The sequence below is a fragment of the Centroberyx gerrardi genome, chromosome 13, assembly GCF_048128805.1.
Source record: "Centroberyx gerrardi isolate f3 chromosome 13, fCenGer3.hap1.cur.20231027, whole genome shotgun sequence".
In the NCBI taxonomy this organism is placed as follows: Eukaryota; Metazoa; Chordata; class Actinopteri; order Beryciformes; family Berycidae; genus Centroberyx; species Centroberyx gerrardi.
The window spans coordinates 22,505,207-22,525,736 of NC_136009.1; the positions used below are offsets into that span (position 1 = coordinate 22,505,207).

The 20,530-nt window shown below is 42.0% G+C and overlaps 2 protein-coding genes across 4 annotated transcripts in view; both read left to right on the plus strand.

Annotated features, from left to right (window-relative positions):
* The window catches only part of LOC139915234 (collagen alpha-1(XI) chain-like), an 87,743-nt gene extending 85,235 nt beyond the window's left edge, over window positions 1-2,508 (plus strand). For all 3 annotated transcript variants that reach the window (XM_071903766.2, XM_071903768.2, XM_071903767.2), the window contains one exon: window positions 473-2,508. In XM_071903766.2, the coding sequence (XP_071759867.1) occupies window positions 473-619 (147 nt within the window). In that variant the 3' untranslated portion in view covers window positions 620-2,508. The remainder of the gene's footprint in view (window positions 1-472) is intronic.
* A 10,231-nt stretch (window positions 2,509-12,739) lies between these two features.
* LOC139915227 (noelin-3) lies at window positions 12,740-16,436 on the plus strand. Its single transcript, XM_071903755.2, has 4 exons — window positions 12,740-12,895; window positions 13,960-14,179; window positions 15,382-15,488; window positions 15,759-16,436. Exons 1-4 carry the CDS (start codon window positions 12,749-12,751, stop codon window positions 16,434-16,436), a joined length of 1,152 nt encoding a protein of 383 aa, XP_071759856.1. The 5' UTR covers window positions 12,740-12,748.
* The last annotated feature ends 4,094 nt before the right edge of the window (window positions 16,437-20,530 follow it).

Consider the following 20,530-nt stretch of genomic DNA (forward strand, 5'->3'; position numbering starts at 1 on the left):
ACAGTCTGTTTTTGGTTTATGGAGTGGAGTTTGCACTTTTTCTCAAATACAAGAGATACTGTAGATGGAAACCTCCAGTCGATTTTAAAGCTGCACAGTTCACTTATAATTTGAATGTCTAAAATGACAAAAAAAAGAGAGTCAGTCAGTCAGTGCAGTCAGTACTTAATAAAGAATGTGTACCATGAATAAAATTGAATCCCTGCTGTTTGATGATGGGGAGAATTTTTTACCCTTGTTGTAGGATAGGATACGTATAGTATATCCTATCCTATCCTATCCTATCCTATGCTATTTATGGTACAATGAAGCATTTTCTTGACTTCCTGTTCGTTCTTTCAAAAGATTATTCTTTAGACTTACAATACAAATAAAATGTAAAATGCACGCAGCTTAACATCTCCACTAAAAGACTGTGAGAACCATACCTACACGACCTTACTCATAACCCTCTCCACCCTCCCACCCCCAGCTGAAGCAGGGCTACTCTAAGACGGTGATGGAGATCAACACCCCCCGCATCGACCAGGTGCCCATCATCGACGTCATGCTGAATGACTTTGGGGACCCCAACCAGAGGTTTGGCTTCGAGGTCGGCCCCGTCTGTTTCCTCGGCTAGACACGCCCCCTCCCTCCCCCCTACCCCCCCATCCCCGCTGAAGGACAGGGTCAGAGGGCACATAGTAACACCCACATGCTGAGATCTGACAACCTTCGCCTTCTCTCCTCGCGAACCAAACCTGTGTTCTTTTTTGTTACCAAGAAGATCCACTCAAGCCTGGAGAAGAAGAAGAAGAAGAAGAAGAAGAAGAGTGCCCCCCGACCCCGTCATGGAAGCTTTGACCAGGGGAAACTACTCCTCGCCCTTGTAGGGCCAGAATCACATGACTTTAAGTTAGTAATGGGAGTGACATCAGGAAAAGGACATTTGATGCCGTGGCGGACAGTGGCGCACTTTTAGCACCAGAGAGAGGATCCACTCACCCCAAGCCCCACCCTCCCTTGCCCCCCCCCTCCCACCAAGCCTCCCTCTCTGGATGCTGCAGGTGCTGCTCTGAATACAACCACAGAGGTGCTTTTGTGCAGAACCACAAAACACCCAAGGTGCTACAAAAAGTGCTTTTTGATAAAACTGTAATTATTATTATTATTTTGTACAATACTGTTCCTTTCCGAATCCACTTTCAAAACTTGCATGTGTCCCAGCTCTTAAGGTTTGAATAAATGTTTGATAAACTATATAGAAATAAATTTGCAATAAATATATTTGTTTGTTTGAAATGTCTGTTAAGAACTAATTTGGTAAGAAATATTATGTTGTCTTTTGAAAACGTTCATGATATACATCAATTTGAGTTCCACAATTTGTAAGTATGAAAAGTTCCTTTTGTAAATAATATACATTTCATTATTTGACCCCTCTAAGAACAAACAAAACTGGAACACAACACCTAACTCAAACTCCTTTTCTCATAAATGACTCATGTTTTTAACATACTTGGCATGCCCATTAGCAAATTCAGCCATAGTAAAAATGAAATAGTAATATAAATATTGAACTGCTGAATTGCAGTATTAAATCAATAAGAGAGGGCTTATTTTACCAGACAGACTTTTTTCTTTCAGATTGTATACCTCAATTGCTCCAAAAAAAAAGTTGAGATATTTGGATGTTCAACCATGTATATATCTTGATTATACAATTAAGTTTATATATGTGGGTGGAAAATCTTTTTCACAAAGGAAGAAAAACATTTTGTGTAGTTCAATCTGTCCAGTTTTTTGTTTTTTTTTAAATATAAATGCACAAAACAGCCCTGTCGATACCGATTTTTCTTTTGTAACAATGAGGAAATGTTTTCATGTGCTTTGGATGGTTCATTCAAAAATATTAAAACTGGATTCTGAACAATGTTGGGTTGAATGTCTATTGCTGGCTACTTGCAGAAACGATTACTCATTCAGTACTCTTGTTGTGATTCTATCCTGTCTTATACTTATTACTTTCCTTCATATTAATTTAAGATTAGGAGGATTAGTGGTAACAAGTGTTTGGGTGCATGTGATTGATTCTAATGAGTCATCCTCAGCCCAGGCAGTCTGATCTCTCCCACTGTCTTTCTCTGACTCAGATTTGACTTTGATCAAGATCTGTCTGCATCTCCGCCTCCTTAGCTTTCGGCTATAATAGCAAAGACTTCAGAGCCGCTTTCAAACCTGTGTAACTACAGTATGTTTACAACCTATGTAAAACTGAAATAAATGTATGGTGCCTTGCCAAATGCACATTGCAATGGTTTGCATTCACTTAAAGATGATGCTATATTCATTAAAATCACAATGAGGGGAACTGAGGGAACGGAATCAATGTATTAGGCTAAACAGTGATGCATGATGGTCACACAATGATTATTTATTGATACTTGCTGTAGCTTTGCATGTATGTTCAGACTGTATGTGCAGGCACTGGATGACAACAATAATCCCCAGGCTGTTTCAGGTTCCTGAGGCTAACTGCACCACTGGGTTCTCTAAAACCACGAGCAGTCTCCTGTTTCCCAGTCCTCTTAACACTGTTGAGTATGCCAGCCGTCCCTTTAAATTGCCTTTATTTTCAGACTGACAATCATACATTGTTGAAATTCTATTTGGGGTTTTGAATGGGAGTCATAAAAATTGTGCTACCTATGAATGACCACGTAAACATTCAGTTCAAGTAAAAGCATAGAAATTACCAAAACCATCACTTTTCTGTGACAGCACCAATCCATTGTAATACAGAACAACATGCTGTGTCATTCCAGAGGAGCTCCAGGGGCATTTCTTTATCAATTCAGTTCAGTTTGTTCTCTTAAAGACATACATAGCATCGGCCTGTATATGCTTCTTGATGCTTTGTGTCAAAATTTTCTTGATTTCCATTATTTTAAGGTGAAATTATATGGTTATGGGTATTGCAGGAACTATGATTCACTACATAATCCAGCCTGTTTGCATACCATGCAGAGCTTTTGTCAGTGCTGGTGAAGTGTCTACAGCAAATGCAAATTGAGAGTAATTATCTTTTCTTCCTAGGGAGTTTGTTATTTTAGCAGTGGCGGGTATGAAGGAACAGGTTACACTGCTGATAATAAAGCGTATAAATCACGGGATACAGTTTGAAGAATAGATGTTACAGAACAGTGAATATGATGTTCCATCAGTCTGAAACGGCAACAACAACAACAAAAACATAAATCTGGATTGTTGTTTTTGCTCATGTCTTCCTGTAGGAGTGAGTGTCATACGCTATGTGAAGGGGTTCATTGTTAAAAGCTATATTATGTCCAGTGCTCAAAAAAACGGTTACTTTAGAATCATGACTCAAAAATAAAGACAAATCCATCCTTAAAACTACTTTAGAAAGAAAACATCTTAAATGGGCAATAAGTAAGATTTTTACATCCCCATACGGCTGTTGATCAATACCAATGACTCAGCTTGTACTCTTGTTTTGGTAGAAAAACTTTCCCACCCACTGGAATTTCAAGGCACTTATACAACAATTACTACTACTACGAAGGCTAAAAAGCCTCGTTCTCTCTCTGTGCCAGAGACTTGTGTAGGAGGAGACAAGTTCTACCAGTGTTGTTGCAATTCCTACTGGTTGCTGATAGAGGTCGATAAACATCATGGATTACTTAATGTCCCTTTAAAACACCTAAGAATAATAAAAATATAGAATTTTACTTTACACGTGTTCTCAGTCCTCTCAGATTATTAGATATCAGTAATGAATAGATCTGCTGATTTCACTTTTTGAGCAAAATTTGATTTAATAAGAGACTTCTTTCAACTAGCTCACTTGTAGCTGACATACAATGCGTCATCACAAGGAATATTGCGACTAAAATAAGTTTCATCACTCCCAGCTTTGGAAACTTGGTACTGAAAAATGCATGAACCGTTACTGGAATGTTGTTTATGGAATAAATTATTTACTTACTTATTTCCAATGGCAACCACACAATAATCACATAACAAAGCTATGTTTCACAGCCTCATCTTCTGCCATGTCCCAGCGATGCTTTTAGCCTAATAGAGAAAAAACAATCTTGACTTTTGTGAGGTTTGTTTGGTATCGGGCGCCTGTGTGCATTCCAAAGAGGGTTTTTATTCTGCTGTGTGAATCATTACATCTGTTAGTAGATCTCTCCGTGTACTTACTAAAACCTCAATACTGTCATCGTGGTCTGGCCAGTGAAAGCACATATGGTGATGAGTAATCATTGAGTGTGCCTGACAATTTGGCTAGCGCTGATGGCCTATGATCAAAACTGATATTTTTTTTGTTTTTGGTGTTAGTTAATAGAGGTGCCACCTGTTTTTGTCTTTTTTGGCAGAACAATGAGTTTTTGGTGTAAGGTGAGGAAGGCTGCCATGAACTGCTGAATCAAAACAAGGAGAGTCGAAGGAAAATAAACCATATAATCCAATGAGAGGCAGTATGCAAAGGAAAGGAGGAGAGGAGAGAAAGAGAGGAGAGGAGACGCGAGGATTGTGCCTGTGGATGTGAAAATTTCAGCCAAGTTCATACATTTTGTTGTTCATACTCGTTGCTCTCTGCTTTCCTTTTTGGATACTGTGAACTGCTAAATTCTCACTCTGCTATTCTTACACATCCATTCTCCCTACCCACTTAATCCTTTCCAGGGTCACGGGCGGCCCCATCACAGGACTAACACAAAATAGACAGACAATCACATTCAAAGCCACGGATAATTTAGAGCCTCCAGAATCTGCTGAGTCTGACTTGCATGTGTTTGGGATGTGGGAGGAAGCTGGAGCCGCCCACGCAAACAAGGAGAGAACAATCAAACTTCACACACAAAGGGCCCGGGGATGAGGCTTGAACCCAGATCCGTCTTGTTGTGAAGCAGCAGTGCTAACCACTGATCCAGCCTGCCACCCCCAAGTCTTATACATACACCCAGTAATGATGTCCTTACAAACCACCCTACCATGTCTGTGTAATAGGGTTGTGAAAAGGCTCCGGCTGAGCGACATGAAATGTATCAGTGAAGGACCGGGTCTGGTTTTCGTGACACGCTGCACATAACTTGAGGAATAAAAAGTGTCTTTTGCCTAAAGGTTTGAGAAGCAGGCTGGTGACTGGCAGATCGCTGGTTTAAATCCCTGGACAGATGGGGGAAAGTCTGGGCAGTTAACTATCATCGAGCAGCTCTCGACCAAGGCACTTAACCTCCGACTGCTTTAGCGGAGCTGCTTACTGACCAGGAATAGAAGACTGAACTGAGATCCCAGGTGTGGAAGTATGTAGCGAAAGAGCTGAAGAAGAGCATGTGTACTCAGCAAAACACTTCTCTGAATAAAGGAAGCTAAAAAATGAGTAGTCTGTAAGAGTCAGCACCATGTACTTTACTGCAGTATTGAGCAACACTGATGTCTCCTTTGTAGCTCTTGCTTACAGATAATTACTTGTTCTCTGTTGATTTATGTTTTTTGTGCAAGACAGAATTCCTAGAGACACCAATAAATCTGCTGCGTCTGCGACATTAACATCTTTCAGTCTATTGATTCCGGCTATTTCATTAAACATATTCTTTGGAGCGATTTTGAAAGCATATTTGAATAGCAAAGGATAACCTGTGCTCATCATGTGTCAACATCAATTTGGACTTGTTCGTGCCACAAAGCAAGCAGCAGCCATTGTTATTGCTGGAGAGGATCTCATCAGCAATGCGGGTCATGGCTTACAAAAAGCCTTTGTTCAAGTGCGCCAAGAAAACTTCTGTCTCCTTCTCCTGTCAAAGACACTCCTTGAGTTCAAGTATTTGTTCAAACTGTTTCAACGGGAAGCGCTCCAACAGCAGCAGCGCGCTCCATCGCCCCACCCTCAACCCACCGTCATCCCACCCCACCCCCTCCCCCTCCTGCCGCCTGCTGTTCTGGATGGGGGGCCTTGGAGACACCGCTGCTCCTCAGGTCCCCCATTTAAACTAGCTCTACTTGACAGGCATTAGCATTGACTGGAGTGCCGAGAGATACGGCCCCCTGCCTCTGGAACCAACTGTGTCCTCAACCGGCCTGTAGGATCAAAGCCTGACGGCGCTTTCCGTCCTCCGAATCCTTTGCTGCTTCCTCCACTATCTGAATAAAGAAAAGAAAAACTTGAACAGGCTTGTCCGTTCTGCTTTAAAAAGGGAAACGCTGATTGGAGTACGAAGGTGGCAGGGCTTCCCACCAGGGTGAAGGTGACTCCTGCAGTCAAGGCCTTGCTCTGGCTGCAGTGTGTGAACAGCTCAGACTCCGGGGGAAGGACTGGAGGGCAATCCAAGTACAGAAGCTGTGGCTCGGGCCCAAGTCAAGCTCTCCAAGTGAAGGTTTCACAGATGGGGAAAAATATGTTAAAGAGTATCTAGCTCTGTTCCAAAATGAGATAACCACCATCTGAAAAAAGTGACAACAGCTATTACACAATAACCGCCAGCACAACATTAAAACTAAAGATGGTGTTGTTTTTAAAGGAAAGTACGTTACTTACATCCTTGGTTGATGAAATTATAATATTTTCACAGAATGGGTCACCTAAATATTACTAAATATTAGAACTGGGTATTGATTTTTTTTTCAAGGTGACATTTTTTTCCCAAATGGTTGTGTAATATACCAAATATATAATATACCAAAATAACTGTCAAAAGACCTCTTTTTGATCATTTTAAACACTAAAACACTATCATTTCAGGGCCTGAAATGATGAGACTAACGGCTTTGGAATAAATATTGGCCACAGAGGAAATGTCATAACAGCGGTATGCCACAGAAACTTCAATATCCTACTCGTGTGATAAGTTGAAATTGTCTAATCAGTTTCAGTAACGTGACATTTCAGATTCCTCTCCACGGAAATGAGTTCTTGGCAATCAGGAACGTTTCCCCCGTTTAATGCGCAGACTTTGCCCTAATATATTAAAGTAATGCTCAAAAATGCAATAACACTCTTCCTCTTCACCTTATCACGCTGCAAATAAATCACACTCGTCCACTCAAAAGACAACAGTAACTGAACACATGGGCTATATTTTGAATACTTTGTAGCCGTTGTAGCCAAGATCATGACATAGTATCTTGGTGAAATGTGATGATGTGATTCTCTCTCTCTCTCTCTCTCTCTCTCTCTCCCTCTCTCTCTCTCTCTCTCTCTCTCAATCTCTCTCTCTCTCCCTGCGCGTGCACACGAACGCAGCAGCAGCCCTAATCTGCATGCCTCAATGTTTTTGTTTTCTATTTTCTTTGCCGCTGAATACCGCCGGCTGTAACTTTTTGTCACGGGCGCATCTCCCCGGCGGTTCCTCCTCAAACAAGCTGGATTCATTAAAAAGCCAAGACGGGCAGCTGGATGATGTCATATCCGTGAAGAAGGGTCCCTAACGCAGGATTTTCACCGCTGCCCACAAACTTTTGCTCCTTGCAGTGACGAGGTTTCCCCGCTGCCCACATGGCATGCGTAACGGGGATGAGTGTGGATGCAGCCTCGTCAGGGAGCCAGGGGTTTTACCAGCGTGCAGCGGACACGGCGAGAGCCCACGGGCAGAAACTTGCGTGAAATATTCCCGTAAAGGAGGCGGAGGTGGGAAACGTGTTTTTTTTTATTGCAGCCAACAGAATGCGGTCGCTGTCCGTGGTCCTGGACCCGCTGTTGTTTCTGCTCCTGTTCGGATACTGCCCTTCAGTGGTGAGTTTCCTTGACTGCCTTTCATATATCTAAAAAAAACAAAACTGGAATGAACTTCAACACGACTTGGTCTGTTATGCATAAAGTGAATGTTGTGAAGTTCAGTTAAACAATTGGTGATAACTCTAATAGAGGGGGTGCATTTCAGAAAGGTTGCTGAATGATTAATAACTTAGATTAGAAATGAGTCAAATTTCATTTTAATTTCCAGTGTTGCATGTTTGTCTAATTCTTTGCCATTGTCTCTGTAGCCCATACACACACACAGTACTGGCAGTAATTGACACAATAAACCTATGCAACATTTGCAAAAATGATGCAAAAATTGAAATCTGAAATAGAAATACAGAATTTAAAGTGGTGGTGGTGGTTCAATCATTAAAAAAAAAACCCAAAACATTACACTGGCCAATTAAGTCCAAATGCCTTCCCAGATAGAAGGGGCTGCACGAAACACCTTGCTACTGGCACATTCTGCATAAAATTAACCTGGACTTAATCGATTAATAAACAAATATCAGATGTAGACTGTGCATACTATCTATTCATGCTACCTCCCTCTATGTCTTTAAAATGTAATGTTTTCATATGCTTTATATCCTGCCAATTTGAGCTTTGGAGATGGGGGGTGTGTTTGGGACCATTATGGCAAATTAGGAGGAGCAGCTTGCAGATCACCAAGCCATTTGGACAAGAATAATGGTCAATTAGGTCCCTCCCGCCCGTGCAGACTCCCGTCCCTGTGCCAGTGTCTTGATTGCGATGCAGTGCCCTCCCGTAGTATCACCTTGCCATGACTGGAAGTGCTGCACGGAATGAATCTTTAATGTTTTTTCATAAAAACTGGGGACAGTTGGAGGCGAAGGCGATATTCTTTACCATCTTGAGTCAGAAAGTCTAAATTGCTGCCCCAAAAACAAAAGAGGAACCAGCTGTCGGAACAATGCAATGAGAGGAAAAACTCCTCGAACAGAGTTCCTTCACAAAGAGCCTCGATGGAGAGTGCATCTGACTTGGCTGAGCTACAGATTGGTCTTAATGTGAGGAAATGTGAGTGCGAGGAGAGGGGACAGGATGTGCGTCACCCAAGAGACAGAGGAGAGGGACTATTTCGACAGATTAGTGAAGCTGGCTTCTCTTTAGGAGCCTTTCAAAGCACAGTAACCAAGAGAAGGGCTGAGGCTGTTTCTCTCCCCTTTAATCCCATTCAGCCATGATGCCATGAGAGAGAGGCAGATTCCAGCTACAGTCACGGTGCACCAAGGGACCCAGTCAGTCATATGATTTCCTCGTCTGCCACGATGTGTCCCCACAATGTAACACACATGGCCTGCAAGCACTTTCTCTTCCCCCTCTTTTCAGTGAGGTTCTGTTCTTCATGCAATGCAAGTTCTTATTAACCCCGAGCTTCAGAGTTTAGAGTTATTTGCACATATAAAATTGATAAAAAAAAATGAAGGAAAATATTCAGATCGTGCAGGTGAGATTAAAAAAACAAGGGCTTTATAAAAAAAACATCCACATTTACATTTTACATTTGCCGCACTTATCTGACACTCACATCCGGAGCAACTTACAGTGAGGGCAGCAGTAGCATAAGCTTCAATTCCTAGATCACAAACAGTACAAGCAACCAATATTAAGGTGGGCAAGGGTCAGGGCTATACTGCTTTGATGATACATGTAACAATTTCCCTGCAATCTGATAACGATCAGATAAAAGAGACGTGCAAGGAAAAGAATAAAAGCTCGGGAAGAGTGATAGCGTAGACGGCTTTGTCATTGTTTGACTTCAAGATAAGAAAATATAAAAGCAAATAGAGGAAGCAGATATGGCAGAAGAGACACAATTCAAAGCTTCAAAGGAGCAATAAAAAAACAAAACAGCAAACCCTGCATTGCGAATACCAAATTGATTGTCTGAGCAGCCATTTCATTCTGAAAGTGAAACACATTATGCGTTCTATGGCAACGGTATGAACCGTTATCCCAAAGTGACATATTATGATGCTAACTAGAAGAAGAAAAAAAACAGTCTCTGGGAAGTGAATGCGATGAGTCAAAGCCTGTGCTTTCTTCTTGGCGTGACTCCTTCGCCTGCTCAGAGGGGACCCGATCTTTCATGGTTGATTCCAAAGGCTCTTTAAAGTGTTCAGGCTGACAGGCAAGGATGAATGGAATAAGGAAAGGGTACCTGCACTGTAAACAGGGCAATAAACTTCACTTTTCTATCCACCAGCTGCAATAGCTGGCGGATGCCAAAGTTCACCCGCTATTCTCGCTATTTCACCAGCCGGATTGATTTTTAGAATGTAAAACAACCGCCGAATAACAGATGGCTGCCTGCCAGAGTGGCTGCTAGTGTAGACAAATTTACCAACCACAGTCAAAGTTTACCATCATTTAGCTGGTGGCTGGTGTTAATTTCCCATGCTGACAGTAAACCATGACTGAAATGGTTTATTTTGCATTCCATGTTGGTCGAAATACTATTTGTTTGTCTGGTAGGCATCAAGTTTTTCTAGCACTTATGGAGACTAACAAAAACTTTGATCAATAGTTTAGAGAAAAAACTCTCTTTCACTGTGTACACTGTGACATTGGTTGATGGTGCTGTGTTGTAATACGCTGCATTGGTTTATGATGCATAACTTTATGTTCTTTAAGTTTTATGCTCTAGTGCTGTGGAGCATATTGGATGTAATAAAGAATGGGAAAAAAAAAAAGCTCGCACAAATCAGGTTTATCTGTTTCTCCCAGTGGGACTTTGTGTTGAGGCATTGGAAGGCCCAGTGGGGAGAAACAGAAGAATTTCAACGCTCGGGTTATTTATCAAGGCCAGAAAACAGTATTTATTGTAGCGGAGGAAACTCACGGGAGACCGTACACTGAGAGCGGAGGAATATCTTACAGCAAAAGCACTTTGTTCTTCCGAGGCCCAGACTTTTTACAAGTCAGTGGAATCGGTTGGTGTCGGTGCTTTGGGGGCATAAGGCAGCAAAATGGATGACCCGTGAGGAAAAAATAAGAAAACATAACAGCTGTGTGCCAGGATTTTATAATAGTGATATCATCAGCGTTGAATTTATTTTATGTGTGTGTGTGTGTGTGTGTGTGTGTGTGTGTGTGTGTGTGTGTGTGTGTGCCTGTGTCTTTGTCTCTGCAGACCATCAGGCCAAAAGAGGGGTGGCAGGTGTACAGCTCGGCGCAGGATGCAGACGGGCGGTGCATCTGCACGGTGGTGGCACCTGAACAGAATCTCTGCTCCAGAGATGCCAAGGGCAGACAGCTCCGCCAGCTCCTGGAGAAGGTTTGTGTGTGTGTGTGTGTGTTTGTGTGTAGGTGTGTGTGTGTGTGTGTGTGTGTCACTGTGTGTGTGTGTGTGCGTGGGTGGGTGCATGTGTGCGCGGGAGTGTGGGCTCTTGCAAACACATTCACACAATCAAGCATAAATCTGTTTACATGACCGCACACATACTGTAGACGCAGAGATACATAATTCACGGACAAACACACACACACACACACACACACACACACACACACACGCGCGCGCATTCTCTCTCACGCACACATGCACATACACACACACACACACACACAGCTCCTTATTTCTCATGCACACGCATAAATACACATGCACACATCACACCGATTTCTATCTTTATTCATGCTTCTCTGTTGCCTTAATCCTCAGAGAGATTGCACCAGCAAGGTCCTTAACCCCATTTTCTACTTCTGCTTATATTACATGGATGACATCAGCTGAATGGATCCTTGTGTGGACCAGAACACTCTCCAACTCACCTTAGCCGCACTAGAGCGCCCTTCTTTTGCAACAAAGCGTTCAAGGCTAAGGTCTTACAGTATTATGCGGCTTAAACGTCTGATTAGGAATATTATTTTGGTTGCCGTCAAATGAACACCCACTCTCCTCAGAAAGCCCACTCTTCAGGAATAAAAAAAAAGAAAACAGCCTTATTTTTAGATATAAATTATGGTATGAGTTTTGAGCTGGTTCAGTTTTTCCCAGGGTCATTAAAGTAGCTCTGAAAATAAAAGCCCACACAATCAATTCAAGTAAAAACAGGAAAATCCCCCAAAATCAAGGTTGCAAGGTTCTTCCATGACAGCAGTGATTTACTGCATCATCTACAAACAACAAACAAACAACACGGCACTGGAATTGCTTTCCTCAATTTGAATGCCGTATATGGAAACATTGCTTTAGCCTACATTTTAATGTTGTTCGCCAAAGGGTGTTCTCTGTCATTCACTGGGGCCTTTGACACTAATGTACTAAGCTGCCCCAGGGCTTCGGTGAGGCCATTCCAGGATCTCTCAACCAGAGCCAGAGAAGTATGCAGAACACAATGTGTGAGCGTGGTGCCGCTTTGCCAGTCATATGCCGCGACGATGTTGGCCGGTTACAATGAGAACCAAAGAGAGGAGGGAGAAAGGAGAGAGAAGAGGGGAAAGAAAGAAAGAGAGAGAGAGAGGGAGAGAGAAAGGCACTCAAGGCTGAAATAAGCTTTGTATACTGTATCAAGTCGTCTTGAACACGTGGCCCTTAAACCTAGAGAGTTTTTGTTAAAGCAGAGAGAATCGCATGAAGGTTTTTGTGTTGAATATCGCCTCTAAATCCTACATGGGTGGGCGGTGCAATATGTGATCAAAGCTGATGAACTGACTGTGTATGCATGAAACTGAAAAGGAAAATCTTTGAATGAGGATCCATCCATACAACATGAAATATAACTCTTGAAAAAGCCGAACAAGCAAACCCGACACAACTATTCTATTGACCATGTAACGCATTTAAAGCTCAATTCAGTTCACACATGGATGGTTAAAAGACAATCACAGTGGAGGTCAAAATGTTGATTGGCTGCTTGGGAAGTTAGAACATGGCAGAGCACTGAAAGGCTGAACATTGAGGACATTTTAATCTCGCGGTGAGACGGGAAAATCAATGCTGTGCCGTTTCATTCTTTTCAAAAGGTGCAGAACATGTCCCAGTCAATCGAGGTGCTGAACCTGCGGACGCAGAGAGACTTTCAGTATATCATGAGGATGGAGAGCCAGATCAAAGGACTGCGGTCAAAGTTCCGGCAGATCGAATCGGACAGGAAGACACTCGTCAACAAAAACTTTCAGGTATGTTGGTTTTGATGTTTCAATCTGCGAGAAATGTGACCGGATAGCCTGCGGTAAGATCTCCTGTGAAGTTCCCTGAGAAGTGTCTGAATTGATAAACAGCTATTCCTGATAGATCAATGCAGGTTTGCCACCACATATAAGATTCTCTTAGAAACTTGACAGGGTTTGCAGATGGCTTCCCAGCATGGATACTGATGACTCATTTTTTATTGACAATGATGACACAGATATTGATGGTGATTCATTCATTTAAAGTCCCCATGAAATGAACTCCCATTACTTCTACTTCCTGGAAAACATCTCTTTAATGGTGACCTCATGCTGCACTAGCAGGCATAAATATACATTTCTAACCAATAAAACCATCTGCATCCCTCCCATCAAATAAAATCGCTTTTCTCTCCCTGACTCCACTGGTTTAGACTTGAAGGATCCCTCACTGCATTATGTCCCGCTCCATGTTTCAACAGGAGATGCATCAAATCCAGACAGTAAAGATGCCATTTCATGGGGTCTTTCACCCTTATTTAACCAAGCAAGTTGGCAAAGATCACTTTATTTTTTGCAGCGATGACCAAAGAGAGTATGGGATAAGAACAGTTATACACATTTACACGCTATATATCTACCACCACAGTCTTGTACTGTTGGCCACTGAGCAGTTTGGGGTTTAGTGCCTTGCTCAACGGCGCTGTGTTGTTGAGCGTTAACTCAGAGTTTCCAGTCACATGCCCTCTTCTCTCATGTTATGGCAACTGCTGCCCTTTCCAGTCACAAGCCTGCTTCTCAGGTTATTAAGTCTTAAAAACGTGAAAAACTGCCAATATTTGTTTCAATTGTTTTTTTAACCAGATCTCTGTTATTCTGCCTTATTGACCTGATATTCACCTTTGAAACTAAAAATCAAAACAACTGAACTAGAAACAAGTGGAATTGTCCCCCCCCCCCATTGGCACAATTTTTCACATTTTCAGAAAAATATTATTGTAAGACTGGGAGAATTAACTTATTGAAATTGGCTTTTCAGCAGTGCACTCTCTCTCTCTCTCGGTGTAATCCAGGAGCTCAAGGGGAAGATGGAGTCCCTGCAGCCACTGATCCCTGTACTGGAGCAGTACAAGACAGACGCCAAGCTCATCTCCCAGTTCAAAGAGGAGATCAGGAACCTGTCTGGAGTGTTGATGGGCATCCAGGAGGAGATGGGAGCCTATGACTACGAGGAGCTGCAGCAGAGGGTCCTGAACCTGGAGAGTCGGCTCCGCAACTGTATGAGCAAACTCAGTAAGTCCGTTGTTGAAAAGGGGATGCGGGCACAGTGGCCCTGCACTGTCCTGTAACTGAAGGGTCACGGATTGGAGGTTTAGTTATACAACATTTTGTCAGAGCAGAGCTGCTGTGGAGGCAGAAATAATGTTACTGGTCGAGTTAAACCTCAGAGCCAAAGAACCATTTTTTTCTGGATAAGTAACATTAGACTGAAGTCAAGTGAAAAAGGCAAGAGGTAAGAGAGGAGGAAACTAATATAATGAAGCATATCACTCTTGCTACTAACTGAAAAAATGCAAAAGTCATCAAGGTTAGCTAGTTAGTTTAGGTATCTTAGCTACCTAAGCTGACCCTCCAAGATCATGAATGCCATGGTCATGAATGAATCACATTTTTTGTGTTTATACTTACCAGAGTTAACTTCTTTGCCATTTAAGGTTGCCAGTTAGCTAACTTGCACTCCAAAAAACTGTGGTTCTTTGGCTCTGCCCATTGAGGTTTAACTATAATAAAACTGTTTCTGCCTCCAGAGCAGCTCTGCCTCTGAGAAATGTTTGTATAACTAAACCTCCAATCTGCCTGTCCATCAACACCGATGTGGCTCGTCAAAATGTCCCTGAATCCTGAATCCTTCCTTAAGGGCATTAGCTAAATAGCTAGCATGTAAACGCAAATAAGATGTGACTGGAGGTCTGACTGAGTTTGAGTTGATTACTTTAGCATTCATTGTGCATGGGCTTTGACGGACCTGGGTAAAAGAGCAGTGGAATACTTAATGGGGAACTTATCTTGGAAGTGATAACTGAATGTCATTTGGCACTGTCAAAGTGTCTGGCAAGGTGAATCAAGTGCGCCTCAACTAGTTCAAACATCACAAACCAAATACAATACATGTTTACCTGGGGCTGACAGGTGGTGAGTGGGTAATAGTTGTTGTAGTCTGTGTGTGGCAGTTTCTCAGGTTTTTCTCTGGCAGTATGTGTCTAATGGCAGCAGAAACTCTACTTGTGTCCAGATGTTCAACACAAACTGTCCAGAGACAGTTTTTTGTTGGCCCATCTTTTTGATTGAAGAACGTGCCACTATCAGAAATGAGCAATCCAGTGCTTTATGATTTATTCCAGTATCAACACCATAACATTGGCTGTTGTTGATGTATCATGTGGAGGCGGAGCAGTACGCACTGTGTGTGACCAGAGTGTGTGATGTGTTCCCAGCTTGTGGCAAGCTAATGAAGATCACTGGGCCACTGACAGTGAAAACTTCAGGGACCAGATTTGGAGCCTGGATGACTGACCCACAAGCGCCTCCCAAAAACAACAGGGTGAGTTGAGCTAATGTGCTTTGCAGTGTGTTGCAAGGCTCTGAAGCAACTGTGAGTGGTTCAGTAATTTACATAAAACTGCTCCCCTCCTGTTTTCAGAGGGGAGATGCTGCTGAATTTCAACACCACACTCACTAAAACTTTTTTTTGTACACTAACCAGTGAGATCAAACACAAAACTTTTTTCTGACCATTTGGATGATGACTATTTTGAATTATTGTAACTGAACCTTACAGGAATGTTGTCCATTTGCCTTTATTTGCCCCCAGGTTTGGTACATGGACAGCTACACCAACAACAGGATAGTGAAAGAGTATAAATCCCTCACCGATTTTGTGGCAGGAGCCGAGTCTAGAACCTATAACCTGCCTTTCAAATGGGCCGGAACTAACCATGTGGTCTACAACGGGTCTCTGTACTACAACAAGATGCAGAGCAACATCGTCGTGAGGTACAGCTTCGAGACGGGCCGCGTCGTCACCCAGCGGGCGCTGGAGTCGGCCGGCTTCCACAACGTCTACCCCTACACCTGGGGCGGCTTCTCCGACATCGACCTGATGGCGGACGAGCTGGGCCTGTGGGCCGTGTACGCCACCAACCAGAACGCCGGGAACATCGTCATCAGCCAGCTGAACCCGGACACGCTGCAGATCCTCAACACGTGGAACACAGAATACTCCAAGAGGAACGCCGGCGAGTCGTTCATGATCTGCGGGACGCTCTACATCACCAACTCCCACCTGACCGGCGCCAAGGTGTACTACGCCTACTCCACTAAGACCTCCACGTACGAGTATACGGACATTCCTTTTCATAACCAGTACTTCCACATGTCCATGTTGGACTACAACGCCAGGGACCGCGCCCTGTACGGCTGGAACAACGGCCACCAGGTCCTGTTCAATGTCACGCTTTTCCACATCATCAAAACCGAAGACGACTCTTGAGGGGAGAAATCATTAATTCATGGGAAAAAAGTGGTTGATTTGTTTGCTTGTATGCTATTTATTTATTTATTTATTTATTTATTCATTCATTCATTTAATTGCCCTGAGTGTTTGTGTATTTATACAGTATATTCATATTCATTCATTTGCAGACATCTAGCTATTTGGTTGTGTTTATATGAAGAGTTTCATTCCAAAATGAGATATCAACCATTTGAAAAAAGTGACACCTTGTCTTACAAAATAAATGACAGCACAAAATGAAAACAAATTTGATGCATTTTGAAACATATTGTAGGTAATTTAAAGCCTTGACTGACAAAATGATGACACTTTTACCAAGTGCATCTCCTATATGTTAGAAATGTTGAGTGATGAATTTCAGGTAATTTTTCCAGGTCCAAATGAATATAAAGCATTTCAGAAATGAACTCTCAATTTTTAATGGTTTTCTCACAGAGAATTGCATTTATTCAAGCTCCTAATTTATTCATATTTCTATTCGTCACTAATTGTTCTTTTTGTTTCCATTCCTTTCCTTGCCATTTATTCATCATCATCTGCTAATTTATTTCGCCCTTTCACTGCCTCCATTTAGCTTTCAATTTGTCTTTGTTCTTTTACTTTCAGAAGTTTTGCACTTGACCTTGTAAAAGACAATGAGAAACTTGGTGAACCATAATGTACCTGTACAGTTACTTGGCTTTTTTGTATCTTCAGCAACAGTTTGAAAAAAAAAAAAGTGTATGCCTTATTCAGTGCAGTACGTTCTGTAAGCCCAAGGATAACAGCTCTCATGCATGAATGTTGGCTATCCTAATAGCATTTATACTGTAACTCTATATCTGTGTATTTTGTATTGGCAAAACATCTCATTATCTCCCTCTATAGCTATATTAATGGTTATTATCCATTTATACAGAAAGCAGTAGACAACTTTAATAAGCATTCATTTGCGTAAATAACATTAAAAAGTTATACGTCAGCAAAATAAAATTATTGTTTTGATTAAGTCGGCATTTGGTGTATTTGTGTTCCCAGGATAACAGTTTAGTTAATGGCAGCAGGATGGCCTAGTGGTCGAAGAGGCCGTCCTGTAATCCAAAGGTCACAGGTTCAATCCCTGCCACATCCATGTGTCCAGACAAATTCCTATATTCAAGTTTGCTTGGCTCCACTTATTGAGGTTTATCTCAACCAATAAGATTCACTACAAAACCAAACCCCTTAATTTTATCCCTGAAATGTCCTCAGTTTCTCCATTACGTAAACATTAACTATCCATCCATTTTAGGGGATCTATTCATGGGATTTTTATGCCTTTTGTGCATGGTTTACAGGGTTATTAATGAGTTATTAAGGGCAAGTCAAACATTAAGGGGTGTTTAAGGAGGTTTTGATGAGGTCTCCTCCATTAATAACTCCCTTAACAATTTTGAATTAAGGGGTGAATTCATGTAAATGTGAGGTTATTTTAAGGGATTAGCGGCTCGTAGTGATTATTTCTGCTTCTGCCTCCAAGAAATGTTTGCATAATTAAAACTGACTCCAATCTGCCAACTGCTGTCAACAAGACACCAAACCCCAACCTGCTCACTAAAGTAACAAGCATATGCGAAAAGGCCTACGCTGCAAAAAATATCCACCTTAAAGAAGTGATTTAATATTGTATTGAGTCTTAAAAGTGAAAAAAAATCTGCTAATGAGGTGAGATAGCATCAATTCCAGTGCCGATCAACTGCTTTTGAGAATTTTCTTGGCTCATGCCTCATTTTAAGATCTTGTAGTATTCTACACTGAACTGAAGGATATTCCAGACTTTACCTAAAACTCACAAATACATCAGTTTATTAAGAGTACCATACACAGGCTACTGTATGGCCATAGGCTACACCCAAACAAAAAACAAGGCAGCTTTTTTTTTTTTTTTTTTTTACATCTAATGATGATAGGCTGACCTACCTCTTAACTTGGATGAATGAATGACTGCTTTCTGAACCAACACAAATAGCAACAGGTAGCCATAACATTACAGTCCTCGGGTCGCTGCAATATCTTCACTTCATTCTAGAAAATACTCAAGTCAAACAAGTGAAAACAGTGAAATTGTCGCCCAATTGGCAGATTTCTTTTTAAATAAACATGATTAATAGGCTTAATACAAATGAGATGGATACGGATTCAGTGGCAAACAATGAGTTTCTCCAATCGCAATCAGTGCATACAGTATAGTACAAGAATAGAACAGTTAATTATGGAGGAAACACAGTTCTCAGGCAGTCAGATTTGACCCAAGCATTTGTTTAAAGGGTAATGAGCACATGGGGAAGGAGATCTATTTACAGTGCAAAAGAAATCTGCAAAGTCATTTAATCTAGAGTTGAGTCCCAAAATTTTATTCTGCTTAAACCAAATGAATAAATCTAAGAATTCTCTCCAAACACTTGACATTATCTTGAAGCAAATGGAGCGATGTGCCTAATTTCAAGATATCGATTGATGGAGATAAGTGAGACGGCGTTCAAAGCAAGTGAATCAATGCGAGATTAAATTCAACTTGTTAAGATTCAGACTTTTTGCAGTGCAGGTGTGGGGACTCGTCCATGTTGAGTCATTATGAGGCTTTCTGCGGCGGGGAGGTGTGATTGCACTGTGTATGTGTGATGACCTGGAGCAGTTTTTAGCCATCCCACGCTGCATTCCCGGAGGAGATCGACAGCTTTGGACCAAGCGACTCTACACCTACACACACACACACACACACACACACACACACACACACACGTGTTTACATGCAGGCACACTACACGCTAATATCCACTGCAGGACCACTGCCCACCCATAGCTGAATCTCTGGCATCTCTGGCAGGTTGGGCGCTGAAGCTCTCCGCCAGGTCAGATCGATGCAGGTCAGCCAGACAGGAAGCACCTTAAAGGTCAGAGAGCCGGCCGCAGCACCGCCGTGCCTTAGGAAACACAGTATGGATCTTCTGAGATATTGATCCTTGAAGTGCACCAATCTCAAGAACCTTCCCCAGTATCAATTTAAAATACATGCTTCTTACAGCCATGGAAAGGTAACTCCAAGTCTCTGTTGAAAATCAGGGGTGCTGCTAATTGTAGACTCCCGCACTGTAAAAACTGGCAGACTTGTTATGTTATTTTATTTTGTATCCAGACTTATCACTTGTTTTAGGATTTTTTAGTGAAATCATCTTACTGCACCAGCAGATAATTTTACAGGTTTCAACTAATTTGACTTTTTTTCCAGGTAATGTAACTTGTTTCAGGACATTTACTTGGTAAAAGTGAAACTGTCTTGGAAAAAATTTATTGTTTCAAGATTTTCTTCATTGTTTTATGATGATTTCTTGAAAGAAGCCATATTGGCATGTATCAAGTGAAATTTATTGAAACCAGCAAGATTATCTGCCAGTGCAGTGAGATAATTTGACTAAAAATATCATGAAATAAGCTTGATAGGTCTGGAAACAGATCTTTCAAGCCTCCAACGCCCCCCACTAGCAGTGCCACTGGGCAGAGTTTAGTTTTTCTATCATTGTCAAATTCAGTCTCTGCAGGGTGCAGGGGCATTATGCACAGATAGATCCACAGTGCAAATCAGCAGAAAACATACAGAACACACTGAAGCTACAATATGCAACTTTTTTCCTTGAGGCGGGAGGTATATCGTATGTATGTATCGTTAGTTCTGCCCTCCTCCCCCTCAGTTGGGCAAGTTCCCGCCCCAGCACTTGTCACTCATCCCGATGAGCTGTCCATCCTGAAACAGCATCTATAGTCTGAGGCTGAGGGAACCGGCATCCGTAAAGTAAAGCCTCCATAGGCGCTGGAGAAGCAGCGAGTGCAGGCAATCTGCAAAAAAAAAAAAAAAGGCAATGGTGATTTTCACTGTCATTTTTGTCTGCTGCAGGCTTAGTTTTGCTGTTCTTTTGTTTCTTACTGCTTTCCACAATTGTTGTTGTTTCTATGACTTCCTTGTATTTGATAGTCACAACCCAGCTCACCCAGCATACCATTTGTTGTGGATGTGCATCATATGGGCGTGGCGCCCATACGACGCACATCCACAA

What these genes read in the sequence shown, in the direction of transcription:
- LOC139915227 (XM_071903755.2), top strand. Translation starts at nt 12,749, where the DNA reads ATGTCCCAGTCAATCGAGGTGCTGAACCTGCGGACGCAGAGAGACTTT. An exon ending in TCGTCAACAAAAACTTTCAG is followed by an intron (nt 12,896 to 13,959) that starts GTATGTTGGTTT and finishes GGTGTAATCCAG; the next exon opens with GAGCTCAAGGGGAAGATGGA. An exon ending in CGCCTCCCAAAAACAACAGG is followed by an intron (nt 15,489 to 15,758) that starts GTGAGTTGAGCT and finishes ATTTGCCCCCAG; the next exon opens with GTTTGGTACATGGACAGCTA.